Here is a 20,348-nt window from a genome sequence, read left to right as displayed (position 1 = left end):
TGTTACGCTGACAGAGGATTGAGCTAGATACTGGGGCTCAGAACCAGGGATGGAACCCAAGTCCACAGGTTCATGTAAGGTATGAGGGAAACTTGCACTGCATGGGATGGGAAATATTGTTTCTTTTAGTGTTTCAAAACCATAAAATAAAAACAACAAAACACTTAAACATGACAGTTGTGATGGAGATACTGATGATATGGCTCGTAAAACTGGATGGCCTGTCACCCTCTGGATCTTCCGTTCAGTCCGACTGGACCCACTGGGGATTGGAGAGGATGGGGAGGATGGAACACCACCACTAACAACATGGAGGTTACAGTGTCGAGGATGTTTAGGTGTTAAAGGTGGTGAGTATTTCCAGATAGACGAAGTGGAGTCTAAGCTGCCTGTAGGCTTTGGCATCTGGGGCGGGGGCCAGCGTCACATGCTGGTCCTCTATCAGTCTGGTGAGATAAGAAAAGGAAGGATAAGCCATCCTGTGGGAACTGTGATTGAAGGTGCAGTTTTACTGTCAAAAGATGGAATCAGATTTACAGTATTGATGTAAGTAAATGTATTATAAAAAGTAAAATGATGCCATTGGACTTCAGTTTTCAGTTTTTTCAGTTTTGGACCTAGTAGCCTACATAGCCTTGTATTCGTCTGGCTTTCAGGCGAATAAATCTGCTTAATAATAACACTGGACATGTGAAACTTAAAATAAATGAATGGAAACACTTGATGTAAAGAGGCAAAAATGTGTCATTGTCCAGTGTCCAAATACTTATGGACCTACATCATAGTGGTGGAACATAGCCTGAAAATTGTGATGATCCTTGCACTACAGTCTGTCAGCTCACATGGGGGCAGTAGAGACAGTTTTTCAAGTCCCGCCAAATGACGTCTGCTGAAGAAGAAGAACTCAACTGTTATGGTACGAGAGAGTAAGTGCTCCTTAAAATTAGTAAATAGATTAAAACATATGCATTTTTATGTAGTATACATAACATACCAGTGAGGATATTGAATTATTCTGTAGAAATGTGTCGTTGAATAAATTGTTGAGATGAATAGTGTAAAACAACAATGAATCTATGATGTAAGACTGGACTTGACGGTACCATTTGTCAACAGCTCAGGTTGCTAATGTTTGCTAACAAGCTATTGCAAGCTAACATATCTATAAGATTACACCACCAGTCATAGCTCAACTATTTGTCTGAGAGATGAGTCAGAGAGCTATTCGACAGTTTAGGTTCGTTATGAAGGCATGTAGGATACTCCATCACAGTTGTTACTGGTATAGTCAGTTTTCTGACGACTGTTTTTATTTGCAGTACTTAAGTTGTGTCACATCGTTTGCGTGGTTTTGTGTGGTTTAGGTCACCATGGGCAAGCGTAAAGATCAGCTCAGGCGAAAAGATCTGTCTAAGATGGTGGTGGCGTGTGAGTGGGGGTCCTGCTCCTTTAAAGGCACCAGGATGGAGGACCTGAGCGAACACATGTCTCAGCACCTGAAGGACCATGTAAGCGAGGGAGACACCCTAGACGAACTCGGTAAGAAGACGCCACACTCTACAGCTGGTGGTCTAGTTGTATGTGATCTCATGTGAGACCCGTGGTCAGCATGTCCACTTTGGCTGGCTGGCTACTGTGATGGGAAGGACAATCCTGAGCAATCCTGAACAATGTGATACAAAGTAGCAAAAACGCCCTGCTGGCTGCTGTACCAAACCAGTCAAGACTTGCTGCTTTCAGATATACCTGCTTTGTGGACTCACCTACCAGGGTGTTTTAAGTAAGTGTGTGTGTGTGTGTGTGTGTGTGTGTGTGTGTGCGCCCATGTGCAGATGACTACCCGTGCCTGTGGCGTGGCTGTGAGTTTGTGGCTATGGGCAATGCCAAGGAGTTGGCGGTGCACGCGCACTTCCACGTGTTTCACGCCAAGCTGATGTTCGTGGGCCGGCAGCAGCTGCAGGCACATCCAGAGCTGCCCACCTGCACCCAGGAGCTCAACAGCAGCAACCTCATCACCGAGCTGGGAGACGCCTTTGTGTGCGAGTGGGAGCACTGTGATGTAAGTATCTCACACACAGAGACAAACAGACACACACACACACACACACAGACCAATCATTGTAATGTACAACCGTGCACAGGCACTGCCATGTTTGTGGTGGTGCCTTTAAACGTTTTCTTTTTGTGCTGTTATGCTTAGATATGTTTTTCATCTGTTTTGTTGTTGTTGTTGTTGACAGAGCACGTTCAACAACGCTGAGTGGTTCTATCGACATGTGGATATGCATGCCCACTGCACTGAGCTGCGTGCCTTACCTGATCGCCAGCAGGTGCTCTTCTGCAGTTGGAAAGGTGTGCTTTCCTCTCCTCCTTTCCTTTCCTGTCTTCTCTCATCTCCTCTGCTCACCTCTCCTATCTCTTCTCATCTTCTTTCTCCTCTCATCTCTTCCCCTCTACTCCTCTAGTCTTGTCTCCACTCCTTTCACCTTTTAACTTCTCCACTCCTCTTCTCTCACATCTCTCCTCTGTGCTCCTCTCCCCCCACCTCCTCCTCCCCATTACTGTCCCTCCTTTACGACCGGGGTTGGCCTCAAAGGGCACTTCTGCTTCTTCCATGTTGCTAGGCTGGCCGCACTCTCAGAGATGAATTTGCACAGATGTGTGTTACCCTACAGTCACATTAGCTACAAGAACCATTGGCAAGTCCAGCAAATTGCCGCTGAATGGGTGTTACTAATTTGCTTTATACAGAAATACTGCCATCTATAAATTAGTACCGCCATATTGGATTAGTTTCAAGCAATATACTGTAAGTCACGCTGCCTTCACTTGGATTGGCACTCACTGTGTCACATGACTTTGCCTAAAATTGAATCCTTGTCTATTTTGGGTTTTGCTGGTGGCATAACAACCACTTGTCTCTTGTCACTTGTACAACGTCCACTGTTGTTAAAAAAAAAAAAAAGGCAGCCGGTCGCTTTGCCGCTGTCTCTTGTAGCTAATGTGATTGTTGGGTTAGTGGTCAGACGAGCCCAAACATTGACGGTGTGATGGCTGCTGTTTGAGTTGAGCTCTGCTCTCCTTCCCATTGGCTGTTGCCAGGCTGCGAGGCCTTCTTTAAGATCAAATATCGGCTGCGGGAACACCTGCGCAGCCACACACAGGAACGGATCGTCGCCTGCCCCACCTGTGGAGGAATGTTCTCCAGCAACACCAAGTTCTTCGACCACATCCAGCGCCAGGCCCAGCCCGACGGTAAGTCCCTCACACACGCACACACACACGCACACACACACGCACACACACACACACACACGCACACGCACACACACACACGCACGCACACACACGGCAGACACACACATGCGCACACACACGCACATGCACGCGCAAACGCACACACACACACACACACGTCAGGCCCAATTTAATTACCAAACACACACACAGCCTCCCACACACTCTCGTATCTACCATGAGGTTCAATCCAATGGTAAAACACTATATACACGCACACTCGCACACACACCCTCCCACATCCAGCTGTGGTGTATTGTAAAGGCTTGTGATCATGGTATGTAATGGTGTGTGGGTGTGGGTGTTTCCTCTCAGAGACGCTGATATGTGGTCACTGTGATAAACGCTTCGCTAATGAGAGGCTACTGAGAGACCACGTACGCCAGCATGGTAAGTGTGTAAGTGTGTGTGTGTGTGTGTGTTTATGTTTATGTGCATGTGTGCGTTTATGTGCATGTGTGTGCACCTGTGAAATGGGCCTCAACACCTACTTGTGTTTTTCATGCAACAAACTTCATAAAACGTGTGTGTCTCTCTCTCTCTCACAGTGAACCATATAAAGTGCCCTCTGTGTGATATGACCTGTACATCTCTGGCAACGCTGAAGATCCACATCAAGTTTCGTCACTGTGATGAGCGGCCATTCCCGTGTGACTTCTGCGAGAGCTGGTACCTGTCTCGCAACACACACACACACACACACACACACACACACACACACACACACACACACACACACACACACACACACTTCTATTTACCTAAAAAAAAAATACACCACCAGAACTACTACATTTACTACCTGACTAACCAGACAATCCTGTCCATCTGATTGAATTGCCTGTCCCATCTGATTGTACTTCCTGTTTATGTGATTGTGCTTACTGTCCTCTGTGCATGCAGCTTTAAGAACCAGCACGACCTCAGGAAACACATGGAGACGCATAACGAGGGCGAGTACCAGTGCCAAGTGGATGGATGCTCCTACACCTCACGGATGTCCCACACTATGCGTCAGCACTACAGGAGATTCCACGAGGTCTGTCTCACACACACACACATACTCACACACACACACACACACACACACACACACATACTCACACACACACACACACACACACACACATACTCACACACACACACACACACACACACACACACACACATATTCACACACTCACATTACACACATATATACACACTTGCATGAACCAACACTTGCCTAGATGCTTAGAACCTAGATGCTTCCTTCTGTCAATCATGACATCCTGATTTCTGTAGTATTTATGTTTATGAATTGTTGGATGCGTGTGTGTGATGCTGTTTGTGTGTGTGTGACAGGGTGCGACAGTGTCGCGGTATAAGTGCCACCTGTGTGATAAGACCTTTTCCTGGTGCTACACCTTGACGCTCCACCTGCGGAACAAACACCAGCTCAAGTGGCCCTCCGGACACGCACGTTTCAGGTGGGTCTGCCGACGCCCACCCCTCCATCAGCCAATCACAGAGGCTGTGTAGTTTACCTGAGTAGTTTACCTTCACAGCTCCTCTGTAAATTACGGGGTTTAGGGGTGTAACGGTACACAAACATCACCGTCGGTGTGTACCTCGGTTTTGAAGTCACGGTTCGGTTAATTTTTGGTACAGTAAGCCTGTAGGTACTGCTAACCTAAAATTCACCAACAATAATTTTGATGTGCAATGGGAATAGTCTTTTGAAAATGTGTCACATGTTTTTTGATGTTAATGGACTAAACTGACATAAGGCCAACTACTTAATATGTATGTGTGGGAACTAGTATTTGAAACATGGTATGCAAGCCTGTACCTAAACGGTTCGATCTGCTGGCGATTTGTTTTTCGCCCTGCAGCTCAAAAGATTGAGTTTGGTCTGGTGAAAGCCAGACTAGTTCGGTACGAATATGTGGACCTTTACATCCATAATGGGGTTTGTGTTTGAGATTTCTGAAAGCACAATCTGAGTCTCATACCCCATAGGATACCTCCATCTAAAGTTCAGTTGACCCAAAGACTGTAAATAGTCCATCTAGAGTACAAATGTATATAGTCCCATCTATACAATCATTGATTTGACCATTAATTTCTCCAGTGGCATTTTCATTTACTAGACCCTGTAAACCTACGGCTTAAACTGGGCAGCTTATTCTGAAACATCTCTTTGAATAAATGACAATGAGATGCAGCAGCTTGAATTCAAGAGATGGCCTGGTGTGAAGCAGAACTCTTTGTTGTGTCTTGTTCAGGTATAAGCCAGAGAGCAACGGGTGGGGGGGGCTATGAGCACTGACGGGGGGCACCTCACCTCACTTTTATTCGTTATTTTTCCAAAAATTGCCATATAATAAAGAGCATCCTTTGAGCCTTTTGGATAACAAACAATATGATCATGGGGGAAAATAGTACAAGAACATAGCGGTCATAGCCTATAGCGTTGAATAGAGCACACAACGTTTAGAATAATAGAATTTTAATAGAATAGCGTTGCATAGGCTACAATACAAGTAAATAGGCTATAACAGACTCACCACTAGCAAGCTACACTAGGCTTCACTGTGTCTTTCCATTCATTTCGAAATGTTCTTGTAAGATCCTGTTCAAAAGCAAATTGCACATAGAGCCTACTGATAATATCACAACATTGCACGTAGGCAATGTGCTCAAAATGTTCTTAAAAGTACAGAACAAATTCTAACACATTTACGAAGTGGCTAGGTAAATGCACCAACTGTGATGCAAAGTTTAAGAGCGGACAGGACACTCGGCATGGCTTTTAATTTTGTCCTGCTCTGACAGTCCACTTTTATTGACTGTTCGCAATTTCCCAGCCAGGTCCATGATAGGCTTTTTGTCACTGCATCCAATAATGTCTCCCTCTGGATAAAGCAGGTTAAGACCCGTGCTGTGTTGCGCTCACTAAAGGGCGATTCCATCTCCCCTTAAAGTAGCCTACATGATCCAAAGCCCTATACATCTCCATTGCTCTAGTTTATCATTAGCTCATGCATTCAGCTTGGGTCATCCTGCGGTCAGAAATGCGAAAAAAATTGTATTTTCCATTATCTTCCCAGATCTTGAGACCTTTTACTGTGTGTCTTAAAACCCTACTGGTCGAGATTTAAGCCCATTTGGCGTTGCAGGAGTCATGGTAAATGTATCGGTGCCACTCACTGCAACGGTGTCCGAGTGTGCAGAATCCCTCTTCATCGCGCAGTTTGCATCGCGCAGTTTGCGCACACTATCAACACTAACATAGTTGACACACGTGTCATGTTTCATTTTGAGGAGGCTAAGTGTTCAACATCAGTGTTCAATATGGTTTTAATTTCAATCATAGGCATAATAATATTTCGATTTTTTTCATGTGAGGGAGAGAACTCAGTTGGGGGGAGGGTCACACTGGCCTGTTTGGGCAGGCCTGGCCCCCTAAGGCTCGCCCTTGACGCCGACGCTGGGTATAAGGAGGATTGAGCTTGGTGTATGTGTGTATACTGTAGTAATAACTTGTGTCTTCTGCAGGTATAAGAAACATTAGGATGGTTTCATGTGTATAATAAGTTGTTTTCTTGTTCAGGTATAAGAAAGATGAGGATGGTTTCATGCGTCTGAACATGGTGCGTTACGAGACGGTAGAGGTGACGCAGGAGATCATGAAGAACATGGCAAAGAAGCGCACGCCACGCAAGTCCCCTGTGGCCGGCCCTCTGCCCAAACGCCCCGCCCTCGAGTCATCCACAGATGACTCCTCTGACCCTGATCCCTCCGCGCCATCCTCCCCTGACCCGCCTGAGCTGTTGGAAGGCCATGCCTCCTCGCCCCGCCCACATGAGGAGGCGGGGCCTGTGTACTGTGTCCTGAAGACTCTGTCGCACGTAGGGGCGGAGCAAGAGGAAGACGAGCAGGCGGAGTCAAGCGGCAGCCAATCAGGAGCAGAGAGGGCGCTGGCGGCCGTGGCGAGGGGGCTGGGCATGGATGTGGTGTGAAATGTCAGGGGTCAGGCTGAGGAGGAGGATGAAAAGGACTTCCTTCACGTATTCTTTATAGCTCATCTGAGTGTGTGTGTGTGTGTGTGTGTGTGTGTGTGTGTGTCTGTGCGTCTGTGCTCCCTTCCCTTATTCTTTATAGCTCACCTGAGTGTGTGTGTGTGTGTGTGCGCGTGTGCGCGTGTGTGCATACATGCGTGCGTGCGTGCGTTTGCTAGGAATGATGTGGTTGTCAGCCAGTCTGAAGGAACCTGCCATAAGATCACCTGCACACAGGCTTAGATGTGGCCCATTGTTTAAGATTAGTCTGGAAGATACTTCCTGAAATGTGAATATGTTCTAATGAGCCAGATTTTAGAGATTTTATCTGTTTTATAATGTTTGCTGTTTTTGGTCAGGAATGGAATGGTGTGGAGACACTACCATGGTTGTGTAGGAACCAGTTATTGTGGGAGGGGTCTGATCACCTGGACCAATAGATTGTGAGAATGGCCTGATGAGCGAATAAAGGCTGTTAGGAATCCGGTTTCCTGACCAGATCATGAGACCTCACTCGGACATCTGCTTCACATCAGATCTCTCATTCACAGACCTGCTCCAACACTTCTGTTCATTTGCACATGGCCTCAGTGTCCACATAGAGAGAGCACTGATATATTAACTTTTTTTATTTAATTTAATTTTTTAACAGGTTTTCTCCATTGTATTTTTATAGAGCGCTGTTGGTATGTTTTATATTTGGCAGATGGCTGGTGTGGCTAGCTGAGACTCAGGAGCAGAGTGCTGCTTTGCTACAGGACGTTTTCTGGCTCATAGGACAGCTGGGGGGGGTGGGGGGTTAATCCAGAGAAAGTGGTAAACTTGTTAATAGTGGAGCCCTATAGCTTTATTCACCTAGCAAAGCAAAGCCAAAATGCTCCTCTTTTAGGAGGTTAACGGCTTACTGTGAGTTGACTCACCCAGGCCACCATGCTCTGCTCTGTCCTGGCTGGAGGGAACTTTGAACACTGACCTGGTTAAATAAAATGATGTTCAAAACAAAACCCTTGTTTGAATTATTTTATATAAAGTATAATACAATAGTTGACCAGAGGCTAAACCTTGTTTCTGTTATTTTAACATATAACATTCCACTGAGTTCCTTGAAGGCCAGATCTGGCTGAGTTCCTGCCCTTTCTCCTCACAGACTGCAGTCCTCCCTGCATCCCCAACGCTCCTCTAGTCCAGTCGTTTTATGACACAAGGAGCTTTGGGGAGGCTTGTGTCAACTCTTGACATCACATTTTCAAAACAAGTAACACACAGGTCTAAACAGAAGCACTCTGGCCAAAATGACACATTATGCTTGCAAGACTAACATTTAAAACGTGCAGAAAACAAAAGTCAATTTTGCATGTTGTCAAATCACTGTGTGCTTTCAATCAATCATTACACAACGGACAACAAAATGCAAAACACATTTTTTTTTATTTTTTGCTGTCTGTCATTGCATTCTCATTTTTCCTGAAATAAAATAAAACTGAAAAAAGACAAAATGAATAAAAAATGAATTGTATTCATTCCTCCCAAGATGCAGCTGTCATTGACTTGACACCTACAGTAAGCACCTAGACAAGACAAATTTCATGGAACTACAACTTGTCATTTTTCATTAAAATAGTAAATAATACATTTCATTGACAAAAACCTGGACTAAATAGGTGAAACAGTACTTTCTCTAAATGTGCCTTTAATCCATGTTTTCAAATAGCAACAGAACAGGCTGTATCTCTTATGGATAGTGAATGATTGCTGATTGAAGAATTGTGCAAAAGAAATTCACACATTGACATTTCAAGCAATATCTATTAGCTGTGAATATTTTTTTCAATTTGTTCAACACAGGTAATCCAATGGAGTTTGGTGTCTGTATGAGAACTGTTAAATGTTTTAAAAAAGATATACAAACTGTGTTAAACCAATGAACACATTTGGAAGAGATGACTTCTGCTGTGCTAGGAGGGTGAAGCTCAAGGTCATGTGGATCGATCCCAGTTTCATTAAGCGCATCAAAGCAATCAAGAGAAACTGTACAGAATTTAATCTAACAATTATGGCGCAATATTGAGGCTCTTAACGAAAATAAAAATGTTTGGTATTTATGGCTCTCCCAGCTAAAAAGGTTCCCGACCTCTGCGTTAGGTGCATCTGAGCTGAACTTGTTAGGGGTCTCTTGGCTGAGCTCATGAGAGGCATTGGGCTTGAGCCTATCAGGTGTCTCTGGACTGAGCTACGCATGTGTTGCTGAGCCTCAATGCCCAGCCCCTGGGGGGCGGTGGGAAAAGGTGATGGGGGATGCTGAAGTTGGCTCCAGGATTCTGTCGTTCGGCTCAAATCTGAGGTTGATATTCTCCTGTCTTGATGCACTGGACAGGGATGGAAGGAAATTCAGACTGGTTACGTTCCAGTAATCAACACCTGCAGCTAGGGATGTAACGATTACTGGTATAATGGTAAACCGCGATAAAAATGTTGACGATAACAATTACCGTTTTCTTTTGAAATATCATGATTATCACGGTTGATTACCACTGTGTGGAAACCGTGTTTAATCCTTCCCTGCTTCATCCGAGCCTGCTTTTGACATACAGTAGGCCTGGTACAATGAAATAAAACTGGTACCCTACTGATTCTGTTGTCTAATTGATGGTTTTAACTGTGATTCGGATTAGGCTACACATGATTTTAAAAGGCGGAACATTTTCACCGCAAAACGTGCACTGTATCATGTAGCCTCTGCGTCTTTTTATGTTTACGTCCACATTAAATCCATTCCACTCACGTTATCAGGAGAATACAGTAGCCTGAAGTTTTATTTCGAACACTTACTTTGGTCTCACTCATTGGATCCAAATAACAGAAATAGCAAACTCCAAGTCATGGTAGGGTAAATTAAACTATAAGCACATAGCCAATTAAACATGAAAAAGTGAACGGGACATTTTTTAAAACTATTTCAGCTTGTGTAGGCCTATCAGTGCTTTCGGAACATATTGAACACACTTTTAAAAATACCGTGATAATACCGAAAACACTGGTAATTTTGGTCACTATAACCGTGAGGTTAAATTTTCATACCGTTACATCCCTACCTGCAGCTAAAAGTACATAAACATCCAACATCTATAGCATCACACCGCAGGAAGATGCTTCTGTGCTGAAGCAGGATGACTGGTCACCTGGTGCAGAGTCACTCTCCCAGACTGCTGATTGGTTAAGATTAAAAGCTACAGTGTGTAAGTTTAAAATGGTAGACCACGCATGCGGCATGGAGGTGCGTAGTTTGAGGGTGTACTAGTGGGTGGCCCTGCTCCTTACCCATCTGAGGAGGGAGGAAGGAGCCCAGGGGAGGACCAGCAGGAGGTCCAGACACAGGGACTAAGAGGTGTGTGGAACCTGGTGGAGACCAAACAAGACTCCTCAAAAACACACACACACACACACACACACACACAAGTTCTTGAGGGGCTTATAGGACACGAGTAGCCTTCTACTCTTAAAAGAAAGCAAGTAGAAGGAAGCTACCTGCTGATGTGTTACCTGTGCTGGTGTGTTACCTGTGATAGTGTGTTACCTGTGCTGGCGAGGAGCAAGGAGGGGTGGGGCAGGTCATGAGGCTGCAGGGGTCCCTTAAGAGCAAAAGGTCTGAGGGGGTGTGGATTCTGGCCCTGCTGTAGCCCACAGTCCAGTTCATGTGACTCAGGCGACATCTGCTGCTGTGGAAAACGAAGCTCACAGGTTTTAATAAGTTTCAGTGAGCACAGGCTTTTACATATATCATCAACACAAGCTGGGTAAACACTCACACACAGGAATAACAGCAATGTATCCTCAAGAAATACCACCCGGTGCTATAAAGCATTTCTGCAGCTATTAACTGAAGTAGTGTTAGTATATTAGTTTTTGTAAAACATTTAGAATTGTACACATTAAAGAACCTTGCAACAATTTTGTGTTGAAGCCTCCTCCAAATCAGTGAGGTATAAAATTACAAATATAGCCGCAAACAGCGATAGAGGGCCCGAGCATCTACGGCTCTGACTATTAGACCGACTTATAACAATGCTGTGCGTCACTTTGAATACAAAAAATTAATAAATGGGTGGTATTCAGAATACAATTACAATTGTTCTAAGCGATGTTGGGTGATGTCACTTCTGTTGACGTTCAAACAAAACAGAGAGCTATCTCGCTACTTCCTCCCCCTCCCTCCCGTGCAATTGAAACTCTCCATCTCCACGCATCTTGTCAGTGATTGGTGGAACAGTTATGTTTTTATGGTCCAGGCTGGACCAAGTTGTTTTTGTTGCCGTTTTTGGATCCTGGGGTGACCATAGAGACCACGTTTTTTTTGCAGTGTATTCAGGGCACAGGCAGCTAGCGGATGGTGAGGTGATGTTTGCAGTACTGTATGTGATAAAAATTGTTTTAGCTTAGAAACCACATAACATTGCTTAGAGCACCTTTAATATAGTTAAGAGTTTTGAGTGATTTTGCAGTTTATCTTTATTAACATGTATTATATTTTATTAGCAGTGGATGAAACAGTTATGTGAGATGATTTAAAGTTGTAATACCCAGGATACCGCCAACTCTAATAATAATAATAATAATAATAATAATAATAATAATAATAATAATAATAACAATTCTTACAGAAACAATAGGGCTTTCGCACCATTCGGTGCTCGGGCCCTAATAAAGTGACTCCTTTGAAGACCAGTAGGCCTTACGTGTTTGGGGTGTTACATATGTGACCAATAAGTGGTGCTAATTTAATGAAATGCAGATGCCTATTGCAGACCTTTACTTTCTGCTGGTGGCTGTAGACCTTCCAGGCGATGGTCACATGCATGGAACCCCATTTCTCTGGTTTCTACACAGACAAGAACAGAAAACATATTCTTTCAGTAGGAAGCATCTTCAGCTCCACTCTGTGATTAACAATTGTTTGGCTGCCTGTTCCCTGTCTGCTGGCCTGCCTGCCTGTCTGTCTGTCTGTCTGTCTGTCTCCCTGCATGCTTTGCTGTCTCTCTGTCTGTCTGCCTGTATGCCCATCACTTCATCTCTGTCCCTCATCCAACCTAAGAGATCACACAGGTGTGGTGAGGATCTACCAATCTGTTTTTTAGCAGGACTGGGAGTGGTCTGCTCACAATGTCTAGCTGGCTGGCAGCCTTAGATAGAGAGAGATAAACAAACAGACAAACTACAGGTGGATAGACAGGTAGAGAGACACAGGACATGACAGGATGTGACAGCTTATTATGACCATGTCCTAAAGAGCATTAGTTTTATATTGTGTGTGTGTGTGTGTACTCTCTGGTGTTGTGTATTAGTAGTGTATGTGTATGTGTGTGTGTGTGTGTGTGTGTGTGTTTGTGAGTGTGGTTCTCATGACAGGCTGACTCACCATAGGCAGGGTGGTGGGGGGCAGCATTGCTGGGGTGAAAAAAACGAAGGTGTGTCGGTGTTTGTGTTGGTGCTGATGCTGGTGTTGGTTTGTGTGACGGAAGATTTCAGTGTGTTGGTAGATGGGTGGAGCCATGGAGTGTGTATCCAGGAAGGACGTAGCAAGGGCGTGGCCTTCTCGCTTTGCACTCTGCGATGCCAGGAAGTGAGAGTTGAGTTTCTGTTGCAGTAGGCCTTGCTCTACATGCATGCACGAATACACAGACACACACACACACACCACATAAACATTTAGTTCACGCCACCACACACACACACACACACACACACACACACACACACACACACACACTCGCCGACACATTCCTATAGACTGATCAACATTGCACAGATATCCTAATTTACTGCTGTATGTGCAATGTAAAGTGCATTTCCCACGCCAGGTGCAAACTTCAGATGAACCCATTTGAACCCTCTTCAAATATACTCATATATTGGTACCACAATGTATTTGCTTTGGACAAAAGCATCTGCTTAGAAACATAATCATAACCATAAATGTCATAAACATAAATGGGTCATTCCGTGTGAAATCACCCAATTTCAGCACAATTTGGCAGGTGACCCTCTCCGAAAAAATCTGAAAAAAATCACAGGTGTTTGTAGACCAAATCCATGCATAGATCTTAAATAGTATATCTGGATAACTAATCGTTGCAAAACTACAGCCCTTTGAAACTTCAAGTCATTTTAAGCATTGTGGTGAACAATCCTTTTTGTTCAACTTCCAGCATTATTGGCTCTTTTGGTATTTCACACACATTAGTGAAACTATGTGAATAGAAGTACATTTTCCTGTTGAATTAAAAAATCCAATCGGATCAGACGTATCTTGTGTACTTTCCCCTCTGCAAAGCTCTGAAAATGGCTATAAATTCATAATGTGAAAAGACATCATCACTTTTGAGGGCTTCTCATTCAGAAAGTATGTGACACAAATTCATCAGATTTTTTTCCTACACATATATGTATTATAAGGTCCTGTCCATGCATTAACTTTGGTTGTTATCATTTTCATATTTTCAGAGCATTTTTAAAAAATTGGGCCTGATTTTCAAAAAGCCTGTTTTCATCTTCTCATTTCACCACGTGGACAGTTAACAGGATTTTTTTTTAAATTTACCATATATCATTCTGTATGTGAGGATCATCTGCCCAAAATGTGGGCTTGTTGCTGAGTTTCTTCATTGAGATAAGATTTTTTTAAAATATTGTCTATAAATCCACTGAATTTGTACTGGATCTGCAGTACCACTTTGCACCACATGTGGTGCTCTTTTAATACAATGGAAGTCAATGGAAGAGTAAGAGAGTCACTTGTTTGCTGCACATATCCAATCTAAACACACAGTTTATGGTTCATAGTTGAATTGGTCCAAATAATTATTGCAACATGAACAACATACTACTCATACATAAATCTTATTTAAAGAAAATAAACTGATCAAGTAAATTATACACACATAAGACTGACTGGTCATCATACATGCAGCAAGAGGATTTAATTACCATCTTTGTAATGAGTTTTCTACACCAGCTTTAACCTATCAGTGCCTATGTGAGTACTTTAATAATTACTAGCCAACTGGTTAGGCAAAGTCTATATCCATCGTCATATGCATGGGATGCAGTCCTCTGTGATACATAGACAAAGAGTATCAAGATGGAGATCAGTGCTTTGTCTCCATGTGATCTGGGAAAGAAGTTGGAAAATGAATGTCATAAAGGAACATATTCAAGAAACAATGGGTTTCTAAAATTCAGTTCATCAAGGTATTTCACTTGATGAAGATGACCATGTGTGTTTTCATCACAAGTATTCATAACAAGGTTTGAGGACTCGTGGATCCAAGAGGCATTTGTAAAAAGATGATAAATCGTTAGTATAGATTTTTAATGCATCTGACAATGCACTGAATTTTAGAAACCCCTTTTTTCTTGAACCATATGAACCATAAACTGTGTGTTTAGATTGGATATGTGCAGCAAACAAGTGACTCTCTTACTCTTCCATTGACTTCCATTGTATTAAAAGAGCACCACATGTGGTGCAAAGTGGTACTGCAGATAAAGTACAAATTCAGTGGATTTATAGACAATATTTGTAAAAAATCTTATCTCAATGAAGAAACTGAGCAACAAGCCCACATTTTGGGCAGATGATCCTCACATACAGAATGATATATGGTAAAATTAAAAAAAATCCTGTTAACTGTCCACGTGGTGAAATGAGAAGATGAAAACGGGCTTTTTGAAAATCAAGCCCAATTTAATAAAAATGCTCTGACAATGTGATAATGTTAACAACCAAAGTTAATGCATGGACATGACCTTATAATCCATACATGAGTGGGGAAAAAATCTGATGAATTTGTGTCACATACTTTTTGAATGAGAAGCCCTCAAAGGTGGTGATGTTTTTTCACATTATGAATTTATAGCCATTTTCAGAGCTTTGCAGAGGGGGAATTACACAAGATACACCTGATTTGATTGGATTGTTAAATTCAACAGGGAAATGTACTTCTATTCACATAGTTTCACTAATGTGTGTGAAATACCAAAAGAGCCAATAATGTTGGAAGTTGAACAAAAAGGATTGTTCACCACGATGCTTAAAATGACTTGAAACTTCAAAGGGCTGTAGTTTTGGAACCATTAGTGATACAGATATACTATTTAAGATTTATGCATAGGTTTGGTCTACAAACACCTGTGAGTTTTTTCAGATTTTTTGGGAGAGGGTGACCTGCCAGCCACTGGGTGATTTGACACGGAATGACCCAAATATAAACGTCATCCAGCATGGCTTACCCTATATTTAAAGGGGTGGCAATGATGAGGTGAGGTACGCACCTAAGTAGCCCCCTCCAGCAGGGCTGGTCAGGGGCAGAGGGGCCATGGTGAGGGGTAGGGCCGCCGGAGGGGCAAACATTCTTCACACCTTCAGACAGCTGGTGAACACACACCGAGCAATGTAGTGAAAGGGGTAGTTAAGTGGAGTGATGGTTATGGTGAGGATTCCAAAGAGTGATGGTTGCCAGGGGCGATGGTTGCTGGAGGTGCTTGGTGGGTCAACCCTGCCACACCAAAGAGAAAAACAGAACCACTTTAGAGAGACAGTCCATCAGAGTCACTCACCTCAACTGTGATGCTAAAAAACAAATCTGTTATAGTATAACACGGGCTTGCCAGTTATTCCGCATAACACCATGGGAGTTGGCCTTCCATATTCCATAGTGCTAAAACCCCTGCCTGTCTGGTCCAGTGAACAGCAATAGCACCAGTCCTTGTGTTTAATCAGGGCGGCTGCGTAGCAGAATAAGCCAATTTAGCAACAGGCCTCCAATAAGCCAATCATTCAATTTAGAATCAACTTGTGTTAGAGTGATTAGCATAATGCTGTTAGCGAGAAGCTTAGCACAGGAACTACAGCACATGGGGACCTTGGAGGACTGAACACGCTAAGAAATGGAACCAGGAAAAACTGATTTGGATTTTAAAAGCATGAATGATATCTCACATTGACATTAAAAGCAGAGAGGGTTGAAGCGGAGGATCTTTGCCAAAAGTGTTTCTGTTTGCTACAGGTTAATAAATCAGAATTTTTAAAAATAATAATATGTATGTGTCTGTGTCAGAGTTTTAGACAAATTACTTGGACACCCTGTAAAGCCCCACACAGCCCTGCACCCTGAAATATGTGTGAGCCTTCAGGATGGAGAACAAGTCTGACAGTAAGATTGGTCTGAGCATCAAGCAGCATGGAGCTAATGAAGTGTCTGTGGTCCAAGTCACACATGTAAATGTCAATGTAAATCAGGTTTCTCGGCCAAGTACACTTGCGTATACAAGGAATTTGGCCTCTGCATTTATCCCATCGGTGAACACACAGTGAGTTGAAGCACACACTAACCCGTAGCAATGAGCTGCCTTGCTAACGCGGCGCTCGGGGTTAGGTGCCTTGCTCAAGGGCACTTCAGCTGTTCCTACTGGTCAGGGATCGAACCGGCAACCCTTCGGTTACAAGCCCTAAGCCCTAACCAGTCGGCCACGACTGCCCCTCAGATGTGATCTGCAGTCTGACACTGTAGTTTAATGGCTGTCTCAGCGTTCGAGACCTAGAGAGACATTCAGCGTACAGAGCATATGTGTGAACCCCCTTCATAGGAGCACTGAAGCTAACAGAATCAAAGAGAAGCTGTATGACAGGGAGGAAAACAGGAGGATGAGAAGGAAGAAGTGGAGGAGAAGGAGGAAGAGGAGAAGGGATGAGAAGGAAGAAGTGGAGAAGGAGGAAGAGGAGAAGGAAGAAGTGGAGGAGAAGGAGGAAGAGGAGAAGGAAGAAGTGGAGGAGAAGGAGGAAGAGGAGAAGTGATCAGAAGGAAGAAGTGGAGGAGGAAGAGAAGGAAGAAGTGGAGAAGGAGGAAGAGGAGAAGGGAGGAGAAGGAAGAAGTGGAAGAGGACAGAGGGGAAAGAGGAAGAGGAGAAGTGATGTCTGAGGAAGAGGAGGAGGACAGGAGGAAGAGAAGGAGGGGTTCTCCAGTCACTTCAAACAGGAGCTTTGGTAGTGTGGGATCATTTGTAAATGTTTCTCATTGAATGAAATGTGTAGTGAAATCTGGTTACCATCCTTTGACTTAGGAATGTTAAGATAACCCCTGTGTCATCTGAGACCCCCTCTGTAGGAATGTAAAGTATCTGATGATGACATCATAGGGGATACTAACACAAACATAGCTTAGGTTGACTTAGATTATTATCTCTGTTAAATACCAGTTAGATGATCACTGGTAGCTGCATCTTGTGAATTTCCATGGGCGTGTGTTAAGGGTATAAGAACTGGCTTCACCCACAGATGTGTGGGCTTGTTACTTTGACATTTCATGTGGGTAACATGCTCCCGGTATCATGAATAAAGCTGCAGTCTCACACCAGTTGTAGTTGGAGTTATTTTGACCACAGTAGCACAGAGGGGAGGTGTAATTTGATTGGCTGGTTAGCTCAAATGTTAACAACCTTTCAGCAGTCATGGACTACTCCATTAATTCCCTGGCTGTTGTGAGAGGACTTTGTGGCCAACCTATTTCCCCTTTGCTCTGTGTCGGGAGTAGGTATAGATTAACACACCACAGGCATCCACACACACACACACACACACACACACACACACACACACACACGCACACACACAAACACAGATGAGCACTCATTTTTGTAAGGTTCTCCTTACAGACATGGGCAGTATTTTAATTAGATGCATTTAAAATATGTATTTTATTTCTTTAGCGTATTTTGTAGGATTGTAAAAACAAATGTAGGTTGTAACAAAATACTTTGAGGGTTTGTATTTAGAGTATTTCAAATGCTTAAATACTAATGAAAAATCTGTCATTTCAACTAAGCCAAATTTCATCCCTCAGATGAAAGGGATACTACTTATGACCATGACAATAGGCTATGCTTATCATAATCGCTTGATGGTCTTTTGGGCCCCACCATCGACTTCAGGCACCCAATCCTAACCCTTACCTTAACCATAACCCTTGACTAACCCTAGCGCCTTCCAGGCAGAGCTGCCTTCAAGTCAATGGTGGGGGCCCAAAAAAACATAGATCATCATAGTAGGGATCATAGGGGGAACATTAGGACACGGACCCCATGACCTTGAGTGCCTAACAGCTGATGTTCATTTTCACTACAGTATTAAATCCACAGCAGTTTAAAGAAGCACTATGCAACAATTTTAGGAAAAAATACCTTAATTATGTAGGTTGAGACACGTTCTGATGGCTCTACAACACTTTCTGGGTCGTTTGGTGGGTGCTTCGTCTCGCCCTATTGCTTCTCCGCGGAAAAAACGAATATGCAACTTTCTGTTCCCGGTCTGAAAACCGGAATGCGACTTAGCAAAAGTATTCAATCGCGCCTCGAAAATGTAGTCAGATTGTAGTTTCAAAGAAGACTGCAAAACGGACACCGACTTGGCTTTGTTGCTGTTGAAATTGTAAGTAGCCTACCCTTGGGTGAACTTCGTTTTTGTAATGTAGTTTGATAGTCTCTTGATCAATGTGTTTGCTCGACCGTTTTATTGTGAGCCCTGTATGTGTTTAGCTTGGTTTCTTGATGGCTAGCTCGCTAGCTAGTGGGGGTTTAGCATAGCAGTCACTTGCTACTGAAGCTGCAGAAGGGAGCTGTGAGCCCAAATCAGGCGAAAACCCAGAAACAGCGAAGGAATAACCAGACCTGCATAGTTCTTCTTTAAATCCACTTAATGGATTTGACATGAGGATTCATGGAGTGCAGTTTTTTCCACCAAGTTAATTAATTCCGTATATGGGGACACCTTACATGATGTTAGTGGGCTTGATCAAGCAAGCCCACAGCATGGCGAAGTGTAAGCCCACTATTGTTCTTCTTTAAGGGGAAATCCGGTGTAAAATGGATCTCTGAATGGTGTCTGGCTACTTTGAGCCTCGTTAATGGTTTACAATTAGCGATCTTTTTACCATAAGAAATGCCCTATCGCTAGTGTCAGCATTTTGGAAGCATCGGCTAAAAACAGGTTCTCAAACTCGTTATCATGCTAAGCATATCCAAAATTCATTTTACACTGGATTTCCCCTTTAAGTTTACTTTCTTATTAGTGGGGTTGTTCTTCGTACAGGACCAGTATGTAGGAAATATGTGGAAAATAAATTGTAACCATTCCAAAAATTATCAACATATGTCGTCAGAGTAAGGAAACACGATGAATTGAAGTAATGGCTTATTTGACAACATTACTATTCACCTTATTCCGCGGGCAAACATAGGGGGCGCTAGCTTTGTCCACATTCCCGAACTTCCGATTGAGCAGTAGGCTACATCTGGCAACCCAGAAAAGCATCGCATCTCTTGAGAACGATCACCAGTGTTTTGATTTTGGCCTACAAAACGTTCGGTAACAATCCTACAAACCGCTCCTTTAAGTGTATTTTTTTATTATTCCCGTTCACCCACTTTTTGACTACACCTCCAGAGTGTTTGAGCTATTGACATGGCTCCAACTCTGAAAATTCAGGCCCGAACTGGTGTATGTGACTAATTGGTGACTGCCCATTGTAGTTTTTGCGTTACTCCTGTTTTTCGTCTGAGTTTTTTTTTGCGATTGAAATGAATGGCGGAATCTTGGGCCATTATGACATCATAGCTCTAACTGCCAGACTAAACACCTAGCAGAGTTCTAAGCCACTGGACTGAGCTGGGCTGTCTGTGTCTGTGAAGGTGTATGTGTGCATGTAACTTTTGACCTGTATGATGAAGCCGGGTTCCATTCACACTTAATGTTGTGAAAACTATTTTAAACCAGATTTTCAGCACCAGGTATGTAAAAAAATCTTTGTAGATCCACAGTAGACCATGTACACATGTGTATACACATTGATTGGCTTGGATTGGCTTGATGTGATGTGATAGATTTTAGATTTTTGTCAGTCCCATGACTCTCAGAGTGCTCCTTCCCTCACCCGACACAGGCTGGATCTAATGGCATTA

General features: G+C 43.3%; 1 protein-coding gene across 2 annotated transcripts; it reads left to right on the top strand.

Moving 5' to 3' along the window:
• The first annotated feature begins 893 nt into the window (after positions 1–893).
• LOC143131644 (histone H4 transcription factor) lies at positions 894–8,338 on the top strand. Of its 2 annotated transcripts, none has more exons than XM_076291266.1 (10): positions 894–916; positions 1,365–1,539; positions 1,833–2,059; positions 2,241–2,352; positions 3,103–3,255; positions 3,613–3,687; positions 3,846–3,966; positions 4,201–4,336; positions 4,642–4,766; positions 6,893–8,338. In XM_076291266.1, exons 1-10 carry the CDS (start codon positions 914–916, stop codon positions 7,299–7,301), a joined length of 1,536 nt encoding a protein of 511 aa, XP_076147381.1. In that variant the 5' UTR covers positions 894–913; the 3' UTR covers positions 7,302–8,338. The 2 variants fall into 2 exon arrangements, with proteins under 2 accessions (XP_076147381.1, XP_076147382.1); XM_076291267.1 differs by having other exon boundaries at positions 903–926.
• The last annotated feature ends 12,010 nt before the right edge of the window (positions 8,339–20,348 follow it).

This window comes from Alosa pseudoharengus, unplaced genomic scaffold (genome assembly GCF_046254945.1).
Source record: "Alosa pseudoharengus isolate Yale_2024_CS ecotype anadromous, Long Island Sound unplaced genomic scaffold, YU_APseudo_1.1 YU_APseudo_1.1_scf_18, whole genome shotgun sequence".
NCBI lineage: Eukaryota > Metazoa > Chordata > Actinopteri > Clupeiformes > Clupeidae > Alosa > Alosa pseudoharengus.
The sequence above is the reverse complement of the archived record's forward strand: the minus strand, read 5'-3'. Positions and strand labels throughout refer to the sequence as shown.

Bases quoted from the DNA above. Each gene is read 5' to 3' on its own strand.
- LOC143131644 (XM_076291266.1), top strand. The intron at 3,967-4,200 runs GTACCTGTCTCG...CTGTGCATGCAG, and splicing joins TGTGACTTCTGCGAGAGCTG to CTTTAAGAACCAGCACGACC. The intron at 4,767-6,892 runs GTGGGTCTGCCG...TTTCTTGTTCAG, and splicing joins TCCGGACACGCACGTTTCAG to GTATAAGAAAGATGAGGATG.